The sequence below is a fragment of the Phyllostomus discolor genome, chromosome 5 (assembly GCF_004126475.2).
Source record: "Phyllostomus discolor isolate MPI-MPIP mPhyDis1 chromosome 5, mPhyDis1.pri.v3, whole genome shotgun sequence".
Lineage (NCBI taxonomy): Eukaryota > Metazoa > Chordata > Mammalia > Chiroptera > Phyllostomidae > Phyllostomus > Phyllostomus discolor.
Genome location: NC_040907.2, coordinates 11,036,834 through 11,057,141, shown reverse-complemented (window position 1 = coordinate 11,057,141; position 20,308 = coordinate 11,036,834). Strand labels below are relative to the sequence as shown.

The 20,308-nt window shown below is 58.1% G+C and overlaps 1 protein-coding gene across 3 annotated transcripts in view; it reads right to left on the bottom strand.

Annotated features, from left to right (window-relative positions):
- Window positions 1–3,469: 3,469 nt before the first annotated feature.
- PAX7 (paired box 7) overlaps window positions 3,470–20,308 on the bottom strand; it is a 99,104-nt gene continuing 82,265 nt past the window's right edge. For all 3 annotated transcript variants that reach the window (XM_028513427.2, XM_028513428.2, XM_036025395.1), the window contains exons 8-9: window positions 11,492–11,738; window positions 3,470–4,542 (exon numbers count right to left, since the gene is read on the bottom strand). In XM_028513427.2, the coding sequence (XP_028369228.1) occupies window positions 4,427–4,542; window positions 11,492–11,738 (363 nt within the window). In that variant the 3' untranslated portion in view covers window positions 3,470–4,426. The remainder of the gene's footprint in view (window positions 4,543–11,491; window positions 11,739–20,308) is intronic.

The following is a 20,308-nucleotide window of genomic DNA, read 5'->3' as shown; positions in this document are numbered from 1 at the left end:
GATGCTTAGGCACATACGCCCTTTCCCACCCACCCACCCACAGTCCCGGGACGGCCGACAGCCGATACTGTGGGACAGAAGGCCAGCTCCTGGTCTCAAGGTGAGACCCTGTGCCGAATTCACACCTGGAGCTCCCTGCAGTAGTAGAATGAAGCGAGGCCCCAGTGAAAACTCCCCCTCTGCTTAGCCCCTCCCCCCGCATTCTCTTGCTTCCCTTACTCCCTTACCAGTTTCTCTTGGGGGCTCTCCCCCAGTAGTCCACCTGCCCAAGGATCCTCGCAGCAGGCTCCCGCTTCTAAGGCAATATGTGAGCTTCTGAGCTCCCCGCACCCCCCAGCTGTGTGTCCCAGGAGACAGCCACCGAAGGTACGAAGCTTAGCAGCAGGAAGTTTGTCCTGGTGAAGAGAACTGAGGTTCTACCAGAGTGACGCCTCAGCAGCCCCATGCACTCATCGAATAGTGATTGGATAGCCACCGCAGATCTAGCAGCTGCGTGGCACGGAGGGACCCATTGGGGCGTGAGAGAAATGCGGTGCCTAGTCTTGCCCTCTAAATTATGTCCAATCTCTTCTCCCCCAACCCCGCAGACCCTTTTAGGGCGGCCACACGGTGGTGATGGAGTGAGGACACGGAACCTTGGAAATGCTTTTAATTTCTTTTAATGTATAACAGTTACGCCTGAGTTACAGAGGAAGCGCTTACAAGCAGGTAGTTAAAGCAAATGCCAGTTTCTCTTTCTAGTCTACTACTCCATATAGCTGAATAAATTATGGTGCGATTATATTTAAACACACACACCCTCGCGCCCACACGCGCACGCCCCGCTCACACTCTCATGCACACATACACTTGCACGTGGAGGGAAACAGCTGCTGAGTCACACACGGAAGCAACCAAGTTGCAGGTACTAGGAAGAAGGAATGACCTAGAGTGCTATGTAGATACTATTCCCCGGGTAGGGGATCGGCCGCGGCTGAGTGGGCAGAGAAAGCATTCGATGCACGCTGTCTCTGAGCGTGTCAGGATGGCGGCCGGGGGACCCCCGTTTGGTCTTGGCTTGGCGCCTCTGCAGGCGGGGAGGAGAGAAGACCTGCAGACCTCAAAAAGTGTCCAGTAGGGAAGGGCACATCTGGGAGCCGGAGGAGAACATCAGTCTGAGAGAGGCCCCAGAGAAGGTCTTTTGGGGGCAACTATGGAGTTTCAGCAAGTTCCGGAATCCAAAGCGCCATGGACAACAACACTGGATTTCGGTGGAGTGGTCAGCGTCTGGGACCTGACCTATTCTCAAGCTACGGTCAGACTGGACACCTGACCTTTTCATCTCTCTTCAGGGCAAACCTCTCTTCATTCTTCCCTCCTCTCTCGCTCCCCTGCCTCTCCTCTCCTTCGAGTTCCACTGGCAAAAGAACAGCAACGTAAATCGAGTAAAAAATAGAGAGTATAAAAGCATAGCTTGGTTCTTACACATCACTTCTTTTTCCTTTTCATAGCGAGACAGAAATACCAAATGAAAAAAAAAACCAAAAGCAATACAAATGGAAGGACCCAACAGAACCTGGAATGTATAATTTGAAACACACGATATGCAGATACATCCCTACAGGTGGTCCCTGGCACTAGCACGACACGCACTGTGGGGGGGGGGGGTTCTGTCCTTGTTTAGTATATATATTTATATATAGAAAAGTCCACTTCCTATAAACGAACAGCACATCACCACGTTTCCAACTAGTGTACAATGAGCTCAGAAGAGGGGCTGCCCGTAGGGAGGACCAACAGCTACTTGTGATCGGTTGGAGGGAACATCTCTTATTTTGCTACGGACTCTATTTACAGGGGTGCATGGGGGGTTGTCTCTGGGCCGGCCCAGCCCCTGGGACTCAGGTCTCCTTTCTCAGGCTGCTCTCAATCCTCAAGAGTGTGGGGCCTCGCACCTCTCACCCCACACCCTCTGTCTGGTTGAGTGGTGAGCTGCCGACACACGACCGAGTTTTACAGGCAGGGCTGGCTAAACAAAGCAACGCATGGGCACTTAGGAGAAAACCTGTCTGGGTCAAGGTCTCTTTCTGAGGGGAGTGGGGGCCCCCGGTGGGCAGGGAATAAGTCCTACGTTGTAGCAAGATGGTGGTTTGGGAGAACTCCGGAGAGGCTGGGCGTAATGAGAAATCATTTGGTTTATTCCCATATTTCATCATGGGGGGCAGAGATTGGGATTGGTCCCTGCATTGGAATGTCACCTCCTGGGGGCAGAACCGAGCAGTTTTGATGTCACCTGCCTGACATCCCTTCGCCTGGGGGACGCGGTAGAGAGAGAGGCTCAGGCGAGTTCTGAGCCAGGCCTCCAGGAGGAGGGTCGGCCACTGGAGGAATGTGAATGAGGACTGTGACTGATCTTAAGCAAGAGCCGTTTCCTGGCCATGAGAGCTTCGGAAGCATGGACTGGGCCACCAGGGGACGGCACAGTCTTCCTTCTTGTCCGGAGCTGAAAGAGCCCAAAGTCTCCTAAGACAGATGGTCCAGCGGAAACCTGGGCTGAACTTGATGGGCTTGGGTGTCCGCTGCTACCAGAGAGTCTGTTTGTCCCCAACTATTAATAGGTTCTTCTAAACCAGAGATACGGGCCACCCTCCCTGGCAGGGTCCAGGACCGGTGTGGTGTGCCTGAGTCTGAAGGCGAGAGACAGGTGAGCAGTGTTATTCACAGAGGTGACGTCCGTGCAGGAAAGTGTCCCGGCTTCCAGGAGGGCGGGGCTCAGCTCAACTCTCAAAGCCGCAGCCCAGCCCTCTGGGAATGTCTCATCGGCTGCGGGCGAGAGGCCCGGCTGGAGTGAAGAGGTGGCCTCCCGTGCCTAGATGGGGACAAGCCATTTGGTCCAGTCTTTATGGATTCGGTGCTGTGTCTCCTGTCACAGTGCCTTTAACCGGCAGCACTTGAGAAGGGCGATCCAAATGTAGATTATAACGATGGTGACGGTGAAGATGAATCTAGTTTGGATAAGCGGGAAGGTGGTGCAAAGTTCCAAGGGAGGCGTAGTCAGGGGCTTGAACCCTTCCCCAGAGATCTTGGCTCTAAAGAAAAGGAGCTTGAGGGGCCGCTGGAGTGGCCGAGGAGGGCACGTCCCTGTTCCCCAGAACCGTCGGCATCCCCCTCCGCCCAGGGGTGGCGGTTTGAAGACCAACCACCTCTGCCCCTGCACAGCGGTGCTGTAGTAGGAGACGGAGGCCTTTTGGCCAGGAGTGAATCAACACTGAAAGACGCCACTCTGGGTGGGACAGGGACATGTCTGTCCCCTTCCCCCAAGTGCCAAGGGGAATCAGTGGAGCAAGTAGTCCCTGCTGGTCCAAGAACCCTTCTCCAGAGCTCTGGGCCCCCACCCCCCACCCCCCGGCCCCCGGCAATTTGAAGGGATTCCCCGGCAGATGGAGGCCCCGTCCTAGGAGACTGAGCCTGTGGCCGTGGGCTCGGGTCTCTGCCCACAAGCAGAGGGACCCCAGTTACAAACCCCCTTCTGAGCTGCCCTATGCCTCTCCACTCCGGGGTCCTCGACAGTTGATCCCTCCCCCCTCATCCGATCCAGTGAATGTGAACACTGAGGGTTTGGTGGGCTCCCCACGCCCCACACGGGGTGGGCGAAATTGAAACTTGGGCTTCAGCATGAAGGCCAGCTGCGTCTGGATGCCGTATTGGGTCCTTGTATCTTGGGCCACTCTACTGGTGACAAGCCCAATCCCCACATGGCCCCGCCCCCTGGTTAAGTCCCTTCCTGGTTTTCTCAGCCCCCTGCCCCCACTGCATTCCCCCTTCCACCGAATAGAGGTGTGTGGGGAGCATCCCGAAGTCCTCAGAACTCCTGGGCCACTTCCCTGGGAAACCCCAGGGCTCAGCTCCCTCTCTGTGGAGTCCCAGCATCCAGAGGAGGAGTGGGCTGAGGTTCCGGCCCTGGGCCAGACGCCCACCCGGAGGGACTGGCTCCCAGCACTTCCAGCGGGGAGCAGCCTGCGAGCTCTGCCCCCACCTCTGGCCAGGGTACCCAGTGGAGTCCAAGGGCCCCAGAACCTCAACCCAAACACCATCCTCCCTTGGGTGCTCATGGTGCTCTATTTGGGGGTGAGCTCCCATCCCTGTGCCTCAGCCGGCACAGAGGCCGTGACAGCGTTGGACCGGGCAAGGACGGTGGGCTGACCAGAAACCCTCCCAGGGAGAAAGTACAGGGGCAGACTCCAAGGTGGGGGGCACTCCAGGTCTCCGGCCGCAGGGGAGGGAGGGACCGGCTGCGCACGCCCAGAGGGCTGGCTGTGAGAAGGGAATGGGCTCCCTGCCTGGCCTCCTGGGACCCCCAGGGCCAGGAGGGGACTGAGGCTGGGAGGTTCGGGGAGCAGTGAGGGCTGAGCTGGGGCGTGGGGTGGGGCAAGTCGCCCCAGGGGCCCTAGTAGGCCTGGCCAGTCTCCACCGGCAGGAGTCCCAGCACCGCGGAGTGCTCCCCGAGCTTCATGCGGCGCTGCGTGGAGAGGCTCACGTTTTTGGCCAGGTAATCAACAGCAGCTGGAAAGAAAACAAAAAAAGAAAACTCCTAGAAATTAAAGTTCTTTTTCCTATTCTAGCTGCCTTGTATCTAGCCATCCATCCATCCATCCACCCACATACACACCCATCCATTCATCTATAGATCCTTCTTCCATTCATTTATCCATCCATTGGTTTGTCTGTCCATCCATCCATCCATCTCGTCATAAAGCTCTTTCTTCTCACCTCTCTCCAATCATTCAGCAAATATTTACTTAACACTCAATAATAATAATAATAATAATAGTAATAATAATAGAACCTCAGCTCTCTCGCGGGTTCTGTGGGGAGGTCCAGAGGACACCCACGTTGCTGAGTGAAGAACTGGTCCACCTTCTGTGACCATCCCATGGGGCCCAGGTGGTAACTAGGGCAAGGTCCTTCTGCCTTCTTTGGACCCCGAACCCAGCTCACGGAGCAGGCAAAGCAAGACCCCTTACTCAAAACTTAAAGCTGCCTTCGCAGCTGAGTTGAGGGGTCCGTTCAGGGGAGGAGCCAGGGCCCTGATTTGCAGGAAGCTGAGACCGTCAGCCTTGTCAGTTCTGGTCACCCAGGGGAAAGGGATGAGAGTTTGAGGTGTGTGCTCGTGTGTGTGTGAGAGAGAGAAGGCTGGAAATGAGAATCCTGGTGAGGTAGCAATGGGCGTGAACATGAATGATCCCACATGAGCAATACGTGCACAAGTGCGTGTGCATGGATGTGGGTGAGTTATACGCACCCGTGTGAGCGGAACTGTAGGAATGCTTGTGCATGGACAGGTAACTGTGTACAGGTGAGTTCCACCCAAGCCATGCACGTGTGTCAGAGTGTGTGCGTGCACAGGTACGACTGCGTGTGCACGTGTTGTCTGGGCTGTGTCAATTGCACCTGCCTGAGGCCACGGCAGAAATCAGCCCTGACCAAGTGATCGGACTGGCGTGTGACCAAGGCCTCCCGAGGCCCACACATGCTGCTTCCGGAGCCAGAATCACGGCTGTGGCCACTGCCCCCACCCCCCGCCCCCCGGGACCTCTCAAATCCAAGGGTGAGAGGAAGATGGACAGAGCGTTGCACCAGGGATCACGAGGCTGAGCCCAACACTAGCTTTGTCACCTGCCCACTGAGGGACGCTGTGACATTCTGCATGCCTCCCTGACGTTAAGAGCTCCTGCCCAGGGTAGGTGGGTGGAGCCAGGAGGTGATGGGGAGGGCCAAAGGGCAAGGCCCAAGAACTGAGCTACAGGAGGCCACATTGCCTCAGGGTTCAATGACCTAGGTTCAGATCCTGTGCCTGCCAGCTCTGTGTAATTTTGAGTATCCCACTTCACCTACCCAAGCCTCAGTTTCCTTGTCTGCAAAATGGGGATAAATAACAATGGCACCTAGGCTGAAGAGCTGTGATGAGAATGAAATGGGAAAATGCATATAACATGGTTGATTAGCTGGTTAGCACTGTGCCTGGCGCACAGCGAGCTCAGCAGACGTGGGCTGCTAATTTAATAATCAGATACGGAGCCCTGGCTGGCGTAGCTCAGTGGATTGAGCTCAGGCTTTGAACTAAAGTGTTGCAGGTTCGATTCCCAGTCAGGGCACATGTCTGGGTTGCAGGCCACAGCCCCCAGCAACCGCACATTGATGTTTCTCTCTCTCTCTTTCTCCCTCCCTTCCCTCTCTAAAAATAAATAAATAAAATCTTTAAAAAAAAATCAGATGTGACCTTCGACGGGGCAAGAAGGAAAGCGAAGAGGGCAATACGGAGTCCAGCTACCTCCTGTGCACGTGGCATTGGGGGAATCCCCTTGCCGTTCCAGACCTGTTTCGTTGCCCGCTAAATGGAAAGAACAAGTTCTATCCTCCTCGAGGGCTGTGACGAGGATCAAGTAGGACAACGTGCTTTGAGATGCTGAGCACAGAGGGCTGGCTCAGGGCAGGGCCCCCTAGATTCCTAGAGAATGTGCACAGGTCCTGGGCTGGGTCCTGGGCTGAGCGCTGGGTGGTGCCTGAGGTCACTCCTTCTTTACACTCCCAGCTGGATGGGCAGAGGTGGTGGGGGCCAGCCCCGCCCTGCCTGGGTCTGCCCCTTACTCTGGGTGGGCATGGCAGAATCTCCTGTCTCTGGCCTCAGGGGACCCTGTTCCTCTGGCCACACCATCTCTGCGGCTTGCAGGTGCCTTATCTGGGCTCTTGGGCCCTCCCAATGGGGAGGAGTCTAGTTTTCAGTCGCCATGGGAACGGGAGGAGGAGGAGCTAACTGAGAGCTTGCTCCTGGCCTAGGCAGTTTCCATGCACCATCTCACAACAGCTGTCCGAGGCTGGTAGTATCATTACCCCCTTGTAACAGATGAGGAAACGGGGACCCCTCCCCGAGAGACGGCATAATTTGCAGGATCACGTGGCTGCTAAGCTGTGGAGCCGGGATTCAAACCCAGCAGTCTGATGCGGCTCCTGACCACCCCCACGACTTCACCCAGCAGCCTCCTACAGTGTAACCCCAGCACTAAGGGTGCACGGGGAACACCCCAGATCCTGCACTGGCCTCCTTTTCCACTCTGGAAATGTAAGTGACTTCTCCAAGGGCACATGGTCGAGTGTGGTGACCCTTCCTGAATCACCAAAGGCTCTGCCCACCCCTCCTTACTCCACATGGTGCCACCCTCTGATGCCAACCTCTCCAGCTCTTCCTGCGGACGGGGCCGGTAGGCCTGGCTTTGAATAACAGTGACGAGAACAACAAAGGGAGATCCCCCATGTACGAGCCCTTGCTATGGGCCAGGCGGACGAGGTCCCACTGAGTTCTTTCAACAGCCCCAGGCTGTAGGTCCGGCTGCTCCCATTTTACAGAGGTGGACACTGAGGCACAGAAAGACTTGCTGGCCCAGAGCCACGCCCCGCACGTGAGAGGGCAGAGCCTCAGTTTGTCCTGTTTGCTCCTCTGATCGCTCTGTCCCTTCCTCTTTAGCTTCTCCCAGTTACCAGCCATGGCCCAGCACACAGTAGGAGCTTCCCCAGGCCCCACCAAGGTGAGCAAGAAGCCAAACTCTACTGCCGACCCGGCCAATGCCACGGGCACCCAGAGTGCTGCAGAGCCCACCTCTCCCCGGGGCCCAGCCAAGGGTCAGCGAGGGCGGGGCTGTGGCATGTCTCATCACGGCCTCTGTCAGTGGCCCTCCCTGTCCCTCTGTCCCTCTGTCCCTCCGCATCTCCCCTCCTCTGCCTCGCACCCACACTCGGGCTCCAAACGTCTCAAATTAGATTAATCGGGAGTTGGCAGGAGATGCGGCCGTGATGCCAACCGGTAAACAAATCTCAGCCGTCAGCATCTTGTCAGCGCGCGGCCCCAGAGGAGGACCCTTCCAGACACCAGTTCTTATTAGAGTTGTCAGATCTATTAAAATTCTTTTCACACTTCTGCGTTCTATCAGCCCCGTCATTAGTGCGGCCCTGGCCTCTGGGAACACCAGGGCCATACTAATCTGCCGTGTGCCCTGTCCCTGTCCCCCTACCCCGACCCCCTCTGGGGACAGGGCAGAAAGACAGATGGACGGACAGCGGCCGGGGGGCAGGAGAGGAGGGTGTGGCGGTACCCCTGTGCCGGGGAGAGGACATGCACTCTGCCCTTTAAGGGTCTGGCCCGTGTGCACGTGCCGTGCACACCTGAAGGTGAGGCCCTCCGGGGCGGGGCCGTGGGTGGGGCCGTGCACACGCAGACACACACAGTGGTGTGACCTCGGGCGAACCACCTCTCTGGGATCCCATTGCCTCATCTGTCCACCGGGCATCACACTATGCCGATGGCTGCGAGGGAGGGCTGCCAGGCCCACAGTAGATGCTCAATAAAAGGCCATTTCTCCTTCCTTCACACACACACACACACACATTTCTGTACCTTTACACCCCGAAGCCACGCACATACACATACAAACACTCTCGTAGAAGTTACTCTCTGTGTGTGCGCCTCTGTGCAGCGCAGGTGGGCGTGAAGCCGTGAATGTTAGGGAGGGAGATGCTACAATGGAACATTTTGAGAAGGCCGAGTCTAACCCCCGGGCCCCCATTTCACAGATGGCAAAACTGCGGCTCAGAGAAGCAGGGTGCCTTGCCTACTCTCCGGGTGCCAGTGGGGCAGACTCCCTCAGGCCCCTCCCAGCCCAACCCCGGAGCCTCGGCGGGGTGGGGTCTCGTGCTCCTTCCCTCTGGGCTGGGCGGGGCTGGAGAATGTGCTCTGAGTCCAGAGGAGGAGCCAGGGGAGCAGGGGTGGAGCTAGAGGGGGGTGGGAGCGGGGCCAAGCGGGGGAGGGATCCCTGCCGCCAGCTTCTCGGAGCAGAGGGGAACAGACACTCCTTTCTCGCCTCCTGGGCCCTTTCCCTTTTGATCCCCCCCCTCACCACCCCTGTGCTGACTCGGGGTTAATTTTATTTCCGAGCTGGGCAGGCGCCCCTGGAGCCGGGCACGGGGCTCCGGGTGTGACTAACGCCTGCCCCAGGCCGGGGCTCTAAACTCTTTATCAAGAGCACGTGTGTGCCGCCGCTCTGCGCCCGGGCGTGTGGCTGGGGCAGCGGTCGCCCTCGGCTCCCCTGGAAACACATGATGCGCGTGGACGCACCCTACGCTCAGACGTGCATGCACCCACGCGTTATTGTGCCTCCACACACTCGCTCCCCGGGTGCACACATCCACACACGGTTGCACACACGGACAACACCGTGTGTCCAAGCCTGGACGCACAGCTATATACAGGAGCACACGGCCACGCCTATGCAGACACTCATGTGTGCACACGCCCATATTTACACACGGCACGCGTCATGTACCTGTCCACATACACCCTCCCAATACAGACGCACTCAGGCACACACACACACATGCACACAGTTACACATACGTGTGCCCCACACCCCACACGTCTTTATTAAACATGTCCACACAACACACACACACACCACATGTCAAACACAGAGGCACAGCCACAGCCACATGCACACTGGAATGCACATGTAAACACACATGTTGTAGCCACACATACGTGAACACACGTGTGCACATGTGCTCACACAAAAGCTCATGTGCATACCATATATGCACCATATGCTAATTTAAACTCACAAGTGTGTGAATAATCATATGCACACATCCCTGCATGTGCCGCTCACATTTACACCCACATACATACACTCGCCTGTGCACAACGTGTGTACTAACACCTGTATGCTGGAATCCTCGCAAATACACACACAGACACGCACAAACTGTAACACATCCAAACACGTATTCACTCTCATGCACACACAGGTGTGCACATTTATCATATTCAAAGATGCACATGCAGGAGGGAGCCGTGAACACAGCTGGGACGTGGAGGCCAGCACAGCTGGCCCTCATTTAGCCGTGGAGGCCAAGGTCATATGAGGAGCAGTGGGCTGGTGTGGGGAACAGGAAGCAGAGGTCAGTGAGGCCGGGCCAGGGCTGTGGCGAGAGTGGGGGCATGTGTGAGGATGGCCTTGGGCTGGGAGGTCTCACCCTCTCTCACCACACGCCCTTCTGATTAGTTTGACACCAGCAGGTGAGGCCTTTGCCGGGAGGTGGGGCAGGAGGAGCAGCCAGTGACCTTGGTGACCTGTGCCCTCTTGGCCTGCCCTGCCGCTGCCCCGGCCAGCAGCTGGGAGCTGGGGCTGGGCTGCCTTCGGAGCTTTTGGTCTGAGGGTTTGCACGCCCGCCTCCAGGCAGAGCACTAAGGGGACTGTGACTGGGCTGGGTGTATGAGACACGCTCAGAATTTTGGGAAACTGAGGCTGAGGACGGGGTAGAGGACAGGACTCCCAATGCAGCAGTGCCCCTCAGCCAGGGGCCAGAGAGGGGCAGGTCCCTAACGCCACCCTGTCCCACTCCTCAGCCACCAGCCACGGGTGGCTCTGGAGCACCTGACAGGCGGCCAGTGAGACTGAGGAAACGAATTTTACATTTTGATTTCCTTTCACCTCATTTAAATTTAAAACCTAAAATTCAGTTTAATTTAGTGGGTGGGAAACTTTTCAGTATCTTTGGAACAACTTGGGTGTGCGAACCCACAACTTCCTCAGTAGTAAATTTTAGGAAACATTAACTCAGATCAAGCATTTCCAACGAATACTTTGTGTCTAAACAAAAACGGGATATATTTCAAAGAGGCGGAATGAAGAGAAGAATGTAAAATGTCTCAACAATAATTTTATATGGATTGTATGTCAAAATGATCGCCTTTTAGACAGAATGTGTTAAATAAAATACGTTAGTAAAAATAGCTTTGCTGTTATTTCTCACATTTTAAAATAATGGCTTCTTAGCCCTGGTTGGGTGGCTCAGTGAGTTAAGTGTGTTGGCCCATACACCAAAAGGTTGTGGGTTCGATTCCCGGTCAGGGCACATGTCTAGCTTGCAGGTTCGATCCCCAGTAGGGGTGCCCACAGGAAGGCGATCCATCAATGTTTCTCTCTCACATCCATGGTTCTCTCTCTCTCTCTCTCTATCAATAAACACATCCTTGGGTGAGGATTAAAAAAAATAATGCAATAAATAAAATACAGTGTGGCTCCATGGAAATTTTAAATGCCATTTGAGTCTCATATTATGCAGGAGTGGGCAAAAGCAGGTTTACAGTTGCGAGCGGCATTCTTCTGAGCTGCCTGAGCTATTGTAAGAATCGTAAGCTGTGTGTCTTCCCGTGGGAACGTCCGTGAACCGCTTTTGCCCAGCCCTGTGCGCCCGCGGGTCAGCTTTCCTCTGCGGCAGCGGCGGCAGCACCACGGCAGGGGTCCAGCTCTGCATCACCTTAGAACGGCTGTTCCTCCTTTTGGGACCTCCATGTCCTCATCTGTGAGATGGGAGCCCCCCACCCCAACACCCCTTGTAGCTCTCTCTATGAATAAGCAGGGGGTGGCGTGGGCAGGGGGAGGCCGGGGCGCCGGGCACTCACTCTGGCTGTACTGGCCGTACTGGTAGCCAGCCACGGGGTCCACGCTGTAGCCGGTGGTGCTGTAGGTGGGTGGGCAGTAGGACTGGGAGGTGGGCAGGCTGTCCCCGGGCTTGATGGAGTCCGCCCGCTGGCTGCAGCTGGCCGAGATGGAGGGGGCCGAGTCCAGGCCGCCGTGCAGCGGGGAGATGGAGAAGTCGGCCTGCGGCTGCGGCGGCACCGCGCTGGGGTTGCTCAGAATGCTCATCACCTGTGGGGAGAGACCATCCGCGTCGGCCGAGCGGCCGGGGTGGGTGCGTGAGGGACCTCAAAGATGCTGGCACCACAGGGGCGGCGCCAGGCTGGCCCCAGACAGGCCATTGCTGGAGGTTGTCTCTGGAGGTCGCTGCAGCATCGAGATCTTCGGGTGACCTGTCTGCTTGCCCTTGTGGGTGAGAGAGTTAGTGGGTTCTTCTGGTCAGGTCCTGACCCATGGAGGCTTCCTCTGCCGTGAGCTCTGGGGTGAGGTGGGGCCTGCTCCCCTCTCTAGCCCCAGGCCTGACTGGGTGAATGAATGCCCAAGTGCAGGAAAGAATGAATGAACAAACTAGCTAATTCTGCCTGCCTTATGGGACAGGGAGCTACCCGAGGACAGGGACTGTGCCTCCCCCAACAGACCGGGACACCCCACTTTCCAGCACAAAGGTCAGAGCAGGACTTGTGTCTGTTGGCTTCAGCCCTCACCCCATGCTAGGCCGGCTATGCTTTTGACCTTGGCCAAGACCCGGTGCCCTTCTGGGAATGTACGACACCCGTGCACACGGCCAGTCTGTCCAGTGGCCTCCCCGGAACCTTCCTTTGATTCTGGCAGCCCCCAGATGTCTGCGACTGTCCCCCCCTCCTTGAGTGGCTTGGCTCAGCAAACAGAAATCCACTGGCATCTCGGACTGACAGGGTAAGGCTCGTCTCTACAAACTCCGCTTAAAGCACCTGGTGTTGGTTCACCGGTGTGCTCACGCATTCATTTAGCAAACACGCATTGGTGGTGCCTACACACCAGGCCTGAGGCGGAGCCCTGGGACTTCAGAGGACAGATGGCCATGCTCACCACGGCCCTCGGCTCAGGGAGTGTTTGGGTCTGGGGCAGGGGGCACATGGCAACAGGTCACCAGGTATGGAGTGACGAGCCGTCACAAAGGCAGCTCAGGGGATGGTAGGAGCCCAAAGGAGGGCCCCCAGCCAGCCAGGGGGTCCACCTGGGGGAGGTGACACGAGCTGTCCAGCTCTCCAGAAGAGACAGTGGGGAGAAGGGGGCAGGCGGCAGGACTCCCTGCAGAGTGAGAGAGCAGTCCGGGGGTGGGGGGGCTGATCTTTGTGCCTCTAACCTTCAGGGCCCAGGACCCTGGCAACCTCTGGTAATGCCACTTGCTGGGAGGGAGGCCCCGTGCCCGGTGGGGCCAGGCTGGCTGACAGTCTGCCCGACGCCAAACTAAAGAACATGCCACCGTCCGTCCACGCTGGGCACACGACTGTGCTCTCTGACACCTGGTTTCCCCACCCACCTCCCGGGGACAGAGGGCGAAGGACAGCCGAGCAACGACCTTGAGGCTGACGACGTCTCTGTAAATGGTTGCCTTCTCACTCTGGACTTGCCCCTGCCCCTGACGTGAGGGTGTGGCCAGAATCCTCATCCTCAGGCCAGGGACAGGCACGGAGCATCTTCACTCCCTGGCTGTGCTGCCTCCGGGCGTCCCCGACCCTCTGTGGCCGTCCCATCCCAAGGGGCCGTGTGCCCTCACTCAGGTGACGCCGGCCTGACTCAGAGTGTGGCAGGGGGACAGGATGTGCCCTGCACGGGAGGGGCTCTGTGCCCAGCCCGGCCCAAGGGAAGTGCTCAGGAACTAGTAGTCCTGCCTCTCTAGTCCTCTCTTTCCAGCCTCCGCCACCGTCTTTCTCAGCCACAAACCCACGTGACTCTCCCAATGCAGAGCCCTACAGAGACCTGTGGGACGGAGCTGTGAGGCCCATTTCTCAGATGACAAACCTGAGGCCCATGCAGGGCTGGGGCTCCTCCCCATCTCACAGTAAGGCCAGTTGGCCAGACCCCACTCACTCTGCTGGTGAGCGCCGAGACTGACTCTCAAAAATGGCTTCGAGGCACGCGACCCCTTTAGAGGTTCTTCCTCCAGGGACCGGCCAGTTTGTCTCCTGGGCAGCTACTGGTGGGGGTCCTTCCCCCTACGACTCTTTCCTTGATGCTCTCAACCCACTCCCCTCAGTGCTGGGGACACCCCTCTTTTGTCCTTTACCTGCCCTGACACCTTTCCAGAGCCAGTCAGGCAAGACCTCCCCCGAACAGGCATGGTCAGTGGCAAAAAGAGCACGCCACGAGGAGAAGTAGCAGACGGCTTTCCAGGCAGGGGCGTCGGCACGTGCAAAGGCCCCGAGGTGGGCGCAGAGAGTAGTGGGAAGGTCACTGGTGGGAGTGAAACCCGTGCACACTGCAAGGAGAACCCTTTGTCAGAGGGACCTGCGTGGCACCCGGTGGCTCAGGAGGCCTCGGACCCTGGGCCATTACCAGGCAGCTCCGAATCAGCTCAGGCCCAGGGAGCCCTTGCTGTAACGGGATTGGTTCAATGGGATTTTTCCCCGGAACATCAGACCGAATCCCCATCTGGGGTAGGTGTGACTGGCGGGGGCGGGCACCTGCTTACTCTGTCCCAGAGGCCCTGGAGGCCCGTGGATCAAAGGGCTTCCATTCCACTCCATCCAGCCCGTCTCTGCGCGTCTCTGCACATGGCAGCTTCCAAGCAAACGGGGCAGGGCTCAGCTGACGGGAGGTGGGAGGTAGGAGCAGTGACTCCTCAACTCAAGGAAGTAGACTATGCCGGCCCCCACTCTGCAGATGGGGGAGTGAACGGTGCACCCGAGCAAACACAGCCGGTGAGTGGCAGGGCCGGGATTTGAACCCGGGTCTCTCTGACTTCCGGCGTGTTCTTCCCCACCACCAGCAGTGCTGGAGAGGATGGACAGAGTGCAGAGAGAGGCTCTTGGCAGCCCGCTGTGCGAACCCTGCAGGCCCGGGTGGCCCTCCAGCCTCCGCTTGGCCCATGGACTCCCCGGAGTCCCTTTTGGCCCTCGGAAGCAGAAAGCGTTTGCCCACCATAAGGGGCCTAGCCGTGGCCTGGAGCCTGCAAACTTTTGAACTTGAGGAAGTCCTGGTCTGATGCGGTAATCCCCCCCCCTCAAGAATGCTCAGGCCTCTCCCTGGTGGGTTTTACTTTTTTCCCGGTGACCTTGCTTTCACTAATGTATTACTTCTTGGTACGTTACCGTTACTAACTCAAAATCAATACCGACCTCCACATCTGTAAGGTTTTATCTGAAGGCAAATCTCCCGGCTGTCCATCAGGCTGAGTGACAGCCGTCCCTTCCTCTACCCCCCCCCCCCAACAGGCCCTGGTCCCCCCCGCCCGCCCCCAGCCCCTTCCTCCCCCTCTGCTCTAAATCAGTCCCAGCCTCCACCAGACTAAATCAATAAGGGGCTGGCCTCACACCCCCCTTCCGCCGCTGGGGAGAGGCTTGCAGGTTTTGGGGGGGGGGGCGGGTGGGAGCTGAGGGAGCCCCGTGCCAGCCCCCCTTCCACATCCTCTGCTCCCCGCCCCCTCCCCCGGGACTTGCTGGCGCTCCCCTACTTTAAAAGAAGGGGCTGGGAGAAATGTAATTAATTCCCTCCGTTCCTGAGCTGGCCCGCAGGGCCTGGGGCCGCGGAGGCTGAGCCGAGAGATCTGCACCCTCTGTGATAACCGCACGTGGCTCTGGGAGCAAGGCTGCAATTAGAAGGGGTGATCGCCATCACAGGGGCTCCGTGGCAGGGTTCGCGGGGTAGGCGAGCGGGGGCCTCTGCAGAAAGCAGCGGAGGGAGGGAGGGGCAGGGGCTGAGACAGATGAGGTCAGGACATTGGACCTGGAGGTGAGACTGGGGCTGGAACAGAGCCAAAGAGCACTCGCGCCGGCGGGCAGGTGGGAAGGCACACCGCGCCGTGCCAGAGGAGACCAGACCGAGGTCTCGGCAAGGGCGCGTGGCCGCTCGTCGCTCTGCGGGGCTTCCCTGCCGCTCCGGGAGCAAAAGGTCTGCAGTAGCATCCACGCTCTGCTGGGGACTGGATGTGGCCCTGGGCAATTTCCTTAACCTCCTGGGCCTCGGTTTTCTCATCTGTATAATGGGAATGATAACGCTTGTAGCTGCCTGTAGGGTCGCTGTAAGGATCAAATGAGTAAAACGCATTGAGACGGCACCTGGCACACCACTGGTTGTCGGTAAATGCAAGGTCTCCCCCGCCTCCCCCACCCGTTTGGGAGGGACCCGGCCGAAGGCAGAAACGATCATTCGAGGACAGACTCAGGGGATTGCTGCTCCCGGTCGGGGACCGTGTTGTCTTCATCTCTTCTTCCCCAGGGGGCCTGGCGCACAGTGGGTGCTTTCTGGACAGAGAATTAATGACTCCGCGTCCGTGAGGGAGCTGTGGCCTCAGCTCTGGAGAGGCAGCCAGAGGCGTGTCCCTTGGATACGCCCCGCCCCCCTTTGGCCTGCCTGTGCTCATTGGCCGTGAGGGGGCATGTGTGTGTCAAAGGACGTGGGGCCCTGACGGGGAACCTGTGAAGTCTCCAGTCGAGTCGTGGCACGGCCCAGAGTTCACACCGGGCAGCCCACACCGCACCTCTGTGGGACACACACCTGAAGCCAGGAAGGGGATCCATCACTCAAAAACTCCTCTTGTCTGGTTGGCCAAACAGCTTCCCATGAAAACTCTGAGGACCCAGCACGAACATCCTTCACATGTGCATCTCTCCTTTTCTTAAACTCATCAGGACATCGAGCATGCACACACACTTACATGGAAACACACCAGAAGACACCCATGAAACCGAGAGGCACCCTGGAGACTGCTGCATTTCACATGTGGGGAAACTGAGGCTCAGAGAAGGGCAGCACTTGCCCTCGGGGAGCGCGTCATCACACAGTCATAGCGGACAAGCAGGTCGGCGGCCCACTGCCCCGCCCCTCCTGCCCCCGCCTCAGGCGTGGCTCCGAGAGGGCCCGCTGGCTGGCTGGGGCACTGACCACGCTTATCTCCAAGCCTCCCGTCCTCACGTCCGGTAGCAGCCCCGGCCCGCCCTCTAACTGATTCACTCCCTTGTCTCCCACTAGAGGTGGGAGGAGCAGGCATGTTTGGGGGGCGGCCCGCAGACAGGAGGCGAGGAAGGGCACGGCTCACCGGGAATGGAAAGCCACGTTTGTCTGGACTGGGTGAAGCAGGTCTCCTTTGGGACCAGGACTGTCCCAGGCTGGGACAACCCAGATTGCGACTTGCCCTGGTCCCTAAGGGTTTGGGGCCTGGAGTCCGTCCCCGTGTCCATCTCTGTGAGAAGAAGGGACAGGGCCACTGTCCTGGGGTTTGTCCACTCAGTCACTGCTTCCACACCTCGGCTGCCCAGCGGAATCCGTTGAAGAGTCTTTAAAAATGAGGATGCCCAGGCCCCACCCCTTAGAGATTCTGGTTCGTCGTTCTAAGGATCTGGGCGCCAGAATTTTTTAAAGCTCATTCCAGTGCATTCTGAGGTGCAGCAAGGTTAAGTACCGCGCTGTCTGATCATTGCCACGATTGCTACACACACGCCATACAGCTATACATCCACAGTCAGGTCAGGGGAGACACGAGCACACCCCGCCCCCCCCCCCCCAGAATGCAACAGACACTCGCGCCGGAACACCCACAGCATCACACAGGCCCACGCGGACACATGAGAATGCACAGGAAAACACCCCCGCCCCCATGCACCGTGAGGCCACACACGACCCACACGCTTCAGAGGTGCGCAGGCAAAGTCACACACACAGCTGTGTGCACCGCAGCCTCAGGACTCCGTGATCTCCAGCGCACCGAGGCTCGCCCGTGTGCCTCCATGAGCCCCCCTCCAGCCGGCAACAGACACCCGATACAAGTCACGCCAACAGATCCCTGCCCGTTCTGCCGCCTGTCCCCAGCTCCACGCTGGGATTAGTGCCAGCGGGAAAATACCCACCCAGGTGGCCCACCCTTCCCCTCCCTCCTCCCCCTGCTCCGTTCTGCTAAGAAGATCTGGGCCCCTCCCCTCTTCCTGCCCCCTGTGGACAGCGGTAATGGGCTTCGGGTGCTGACTTTGAGCTTCCAAACAAGATTTCCCGCAGGCTTTCCTGTTCCCGCCCCCTCTCCCTGCCATCTCTGGCTCCTGGCCCTCTGTGTCCCTGCACCCTCTCCACGTATGTCCACAGCTCATCCAGGGGCCCCCGCCCACCAGGAGAGCCGACGTCCAGGCCTGGCCCTCCCTTGACCTCAGCCTCGGCCCCGACTCCAGTCCCTCACCCGGCTTCCCAGGGAGGGTCCCCTACGTCTGCCTGCCGTCCCTCTCGCACGGGCGCAGCGCCCTGGTTTCCAAAGCATTTCCCTTCAAGCCTGGAACCGCGCTAGGAAGCACTGCCAGCCCATTTTTCAGCTGAGGAAACTGAGGCTTCGGGGCTCATCCAGAATTTCCTAGGGGATGCCTGGCAGCATGGGGGCAAGAATGCCTGACCTCTGACTTCTAGCCCAGTGCACCTGCCCTGACTGTGGTCTTCATCGCCATGGAAGGCTCTGGGCCATTCTGACTCGTGTGTGTGCATGCGCTGAGCAGGTGTCTGTGGGACTATCACATGTGTGAGATTAGTGTGTGTGTGCACACACATATGTGCATGTGGGAGCACTGTGCATAGTCTATGTGTGAATCGTGCATGTTTGTGAGTTGGTGCATGCATGTATGTGAATATTATGAGTCTGTGTGCCCACGTGTGTGGTTATCATGTGTATTGTGTGTGCACATGTACTCGAGTACTTCACATGTACTCCCGTGTGGGCGCATGTCCTGTTGACCTCTCTAGCTGACCTCACCGAGGGCCTGGGGACTCAGGGGCTCAGAGGGCGGTCAGTGAGCACCGGGTCACTGACCGCCCTCTCGGACCCGGTGGGGACTCCCCACCCCACCCTCTGTCAGGCTATCTCTTCCTCCCCTGTGGGAGTTCGACATGCGAGACCCAAGAAGACTCACAAGACAGGCCGTGTGCGACCAAAGAGGAATTTCGGCAGAGAAAGGATTCAGCTGAGACTTCGGTAAGAGACCCCTAGCGTGTGGAGGGCGAGGCTCTGAAAGGCTGAGCCACAAAAGGCTGTGAAGTCTCGGGTTTGGGCCTCGCCCAGAGGAAACTGTCAGCCCTACAGTGGCCCCGCCTTCCACCCTGCTGGGGGTAGACTTGGTGTCCTACTCCTAGTGCCCGGCACATAGTAGGTGTCCAACAAACATCTGTGAGCAAGTGAATTCCCGAATGCGTGAGTGAGTGAATGAGGGAGTGAATCCATCTGTTTATCCCCAGCACAGGGCCTGGCACAGAGGTGGATGAATGCGAAGAACCACGGAGGGTCTTGTGGATACTCGCACCCAGCCCTCAGCTCAACCGATTTCAGAGCCCCTCTGAAATCCCCTGGAGGCTTTAGCTGAAGACTCTGTGGAAGTGAGGGGCTGCACGGAATGACTTCCCCCTCATTGTCCCAGAAGCTACAAACTCTGACACACACACACACACACACACACACACACACACTTTCAATGTCTGGCCTACAAAATGTCAATCTCCAAAAATCTAGAGACGTAGAAATATCTGGAAACCCTGGAGGGAGCCTGAATCCGCCCCTCCTCCCTTCCCGGGAGGATCCTGGGCTGGCCCAAGTCTGGAGGTGTCTGCGCCGGGGCGGGTCCGAGGGCCCCTGGCCGCCGGAGGGCGCCGGAGCGGGTGGGGCGCGGCGGGACGCCGAGACCGTCCCCGATGGCGCGATAATGGCGGACGAGGGATTAGCGAGGCGAGGCTCCGAGCGGCAGCCGGGCTGGAGAAGGAAGGGGCCGATCGCTGGGAAAGATATGACTATTTAAAGATAATGATTGCATAAATTTAATTAGCACACTTTCACGCGGCAAATGGCCGTTTTGTAATTAATGTATTTGGCCTTACTAAGCATGAAAGATCCCATCTCCTCCCCCTCCCCTCCTGCTCCCCCTCCTCTGCGGGGCCCCTAATGAAAGACAGAGAGCAAGTGACAGAAACAGTTTGTCAGCGGCTCCAGGTGTCAGGGGCCTAATTGGCTGAGCGAGGGGCAGGGGGGAGGCAGGAGGGCCGCGGGGGCTAGGACGAGCGCCCCCTTGGCTCGCCAGGCCCAGGCTGGGGGAGGAGGAGGAGGAGGACGGGGAGGCCTGGGCTCTTGGCCCCCTGGCGTGGGGGTGGGGGGCTCCCCCTCCGTAATTGCCAGAGACGTGAACGCAGATTGGCCATGGCAGGGAGTGAGCGGTGGCAGGCAGGCCTCGTTAGTACCTGGGCGCACAAGCTGGCACATATCACCATGCGTTAGGGACTCGTGGCCATGATAGCCCAGGCCCCGCCTGCTCTCTCCCGGGAGCCAAGTCCTTTCAGTGGAAGGAAGGAAGGAAGGAGTGATCCTCAGTTTCCTCTTCTATAAAACGGCCTCTGGTTACCAAAAGGCTCAAAAAAAAAAAAAAAACAAAACAACCCACGATCACCGTCTTCCACGATTAAGCACCTAATAAGTGCCAAGTACCTACTATGCGCAGGCAGCACTGCCATCTACTCCTGACCACAGCGTTCAGAAGGATGGGCATTTTTATCTTCCTGAAATTCAAATGCATTTTGCCACCCCTAGTGTCTTTCCACGGCAGCGGTGGCAGCCAGGTGGCCTCCCTGTCAGGTAGCAGTGGTGA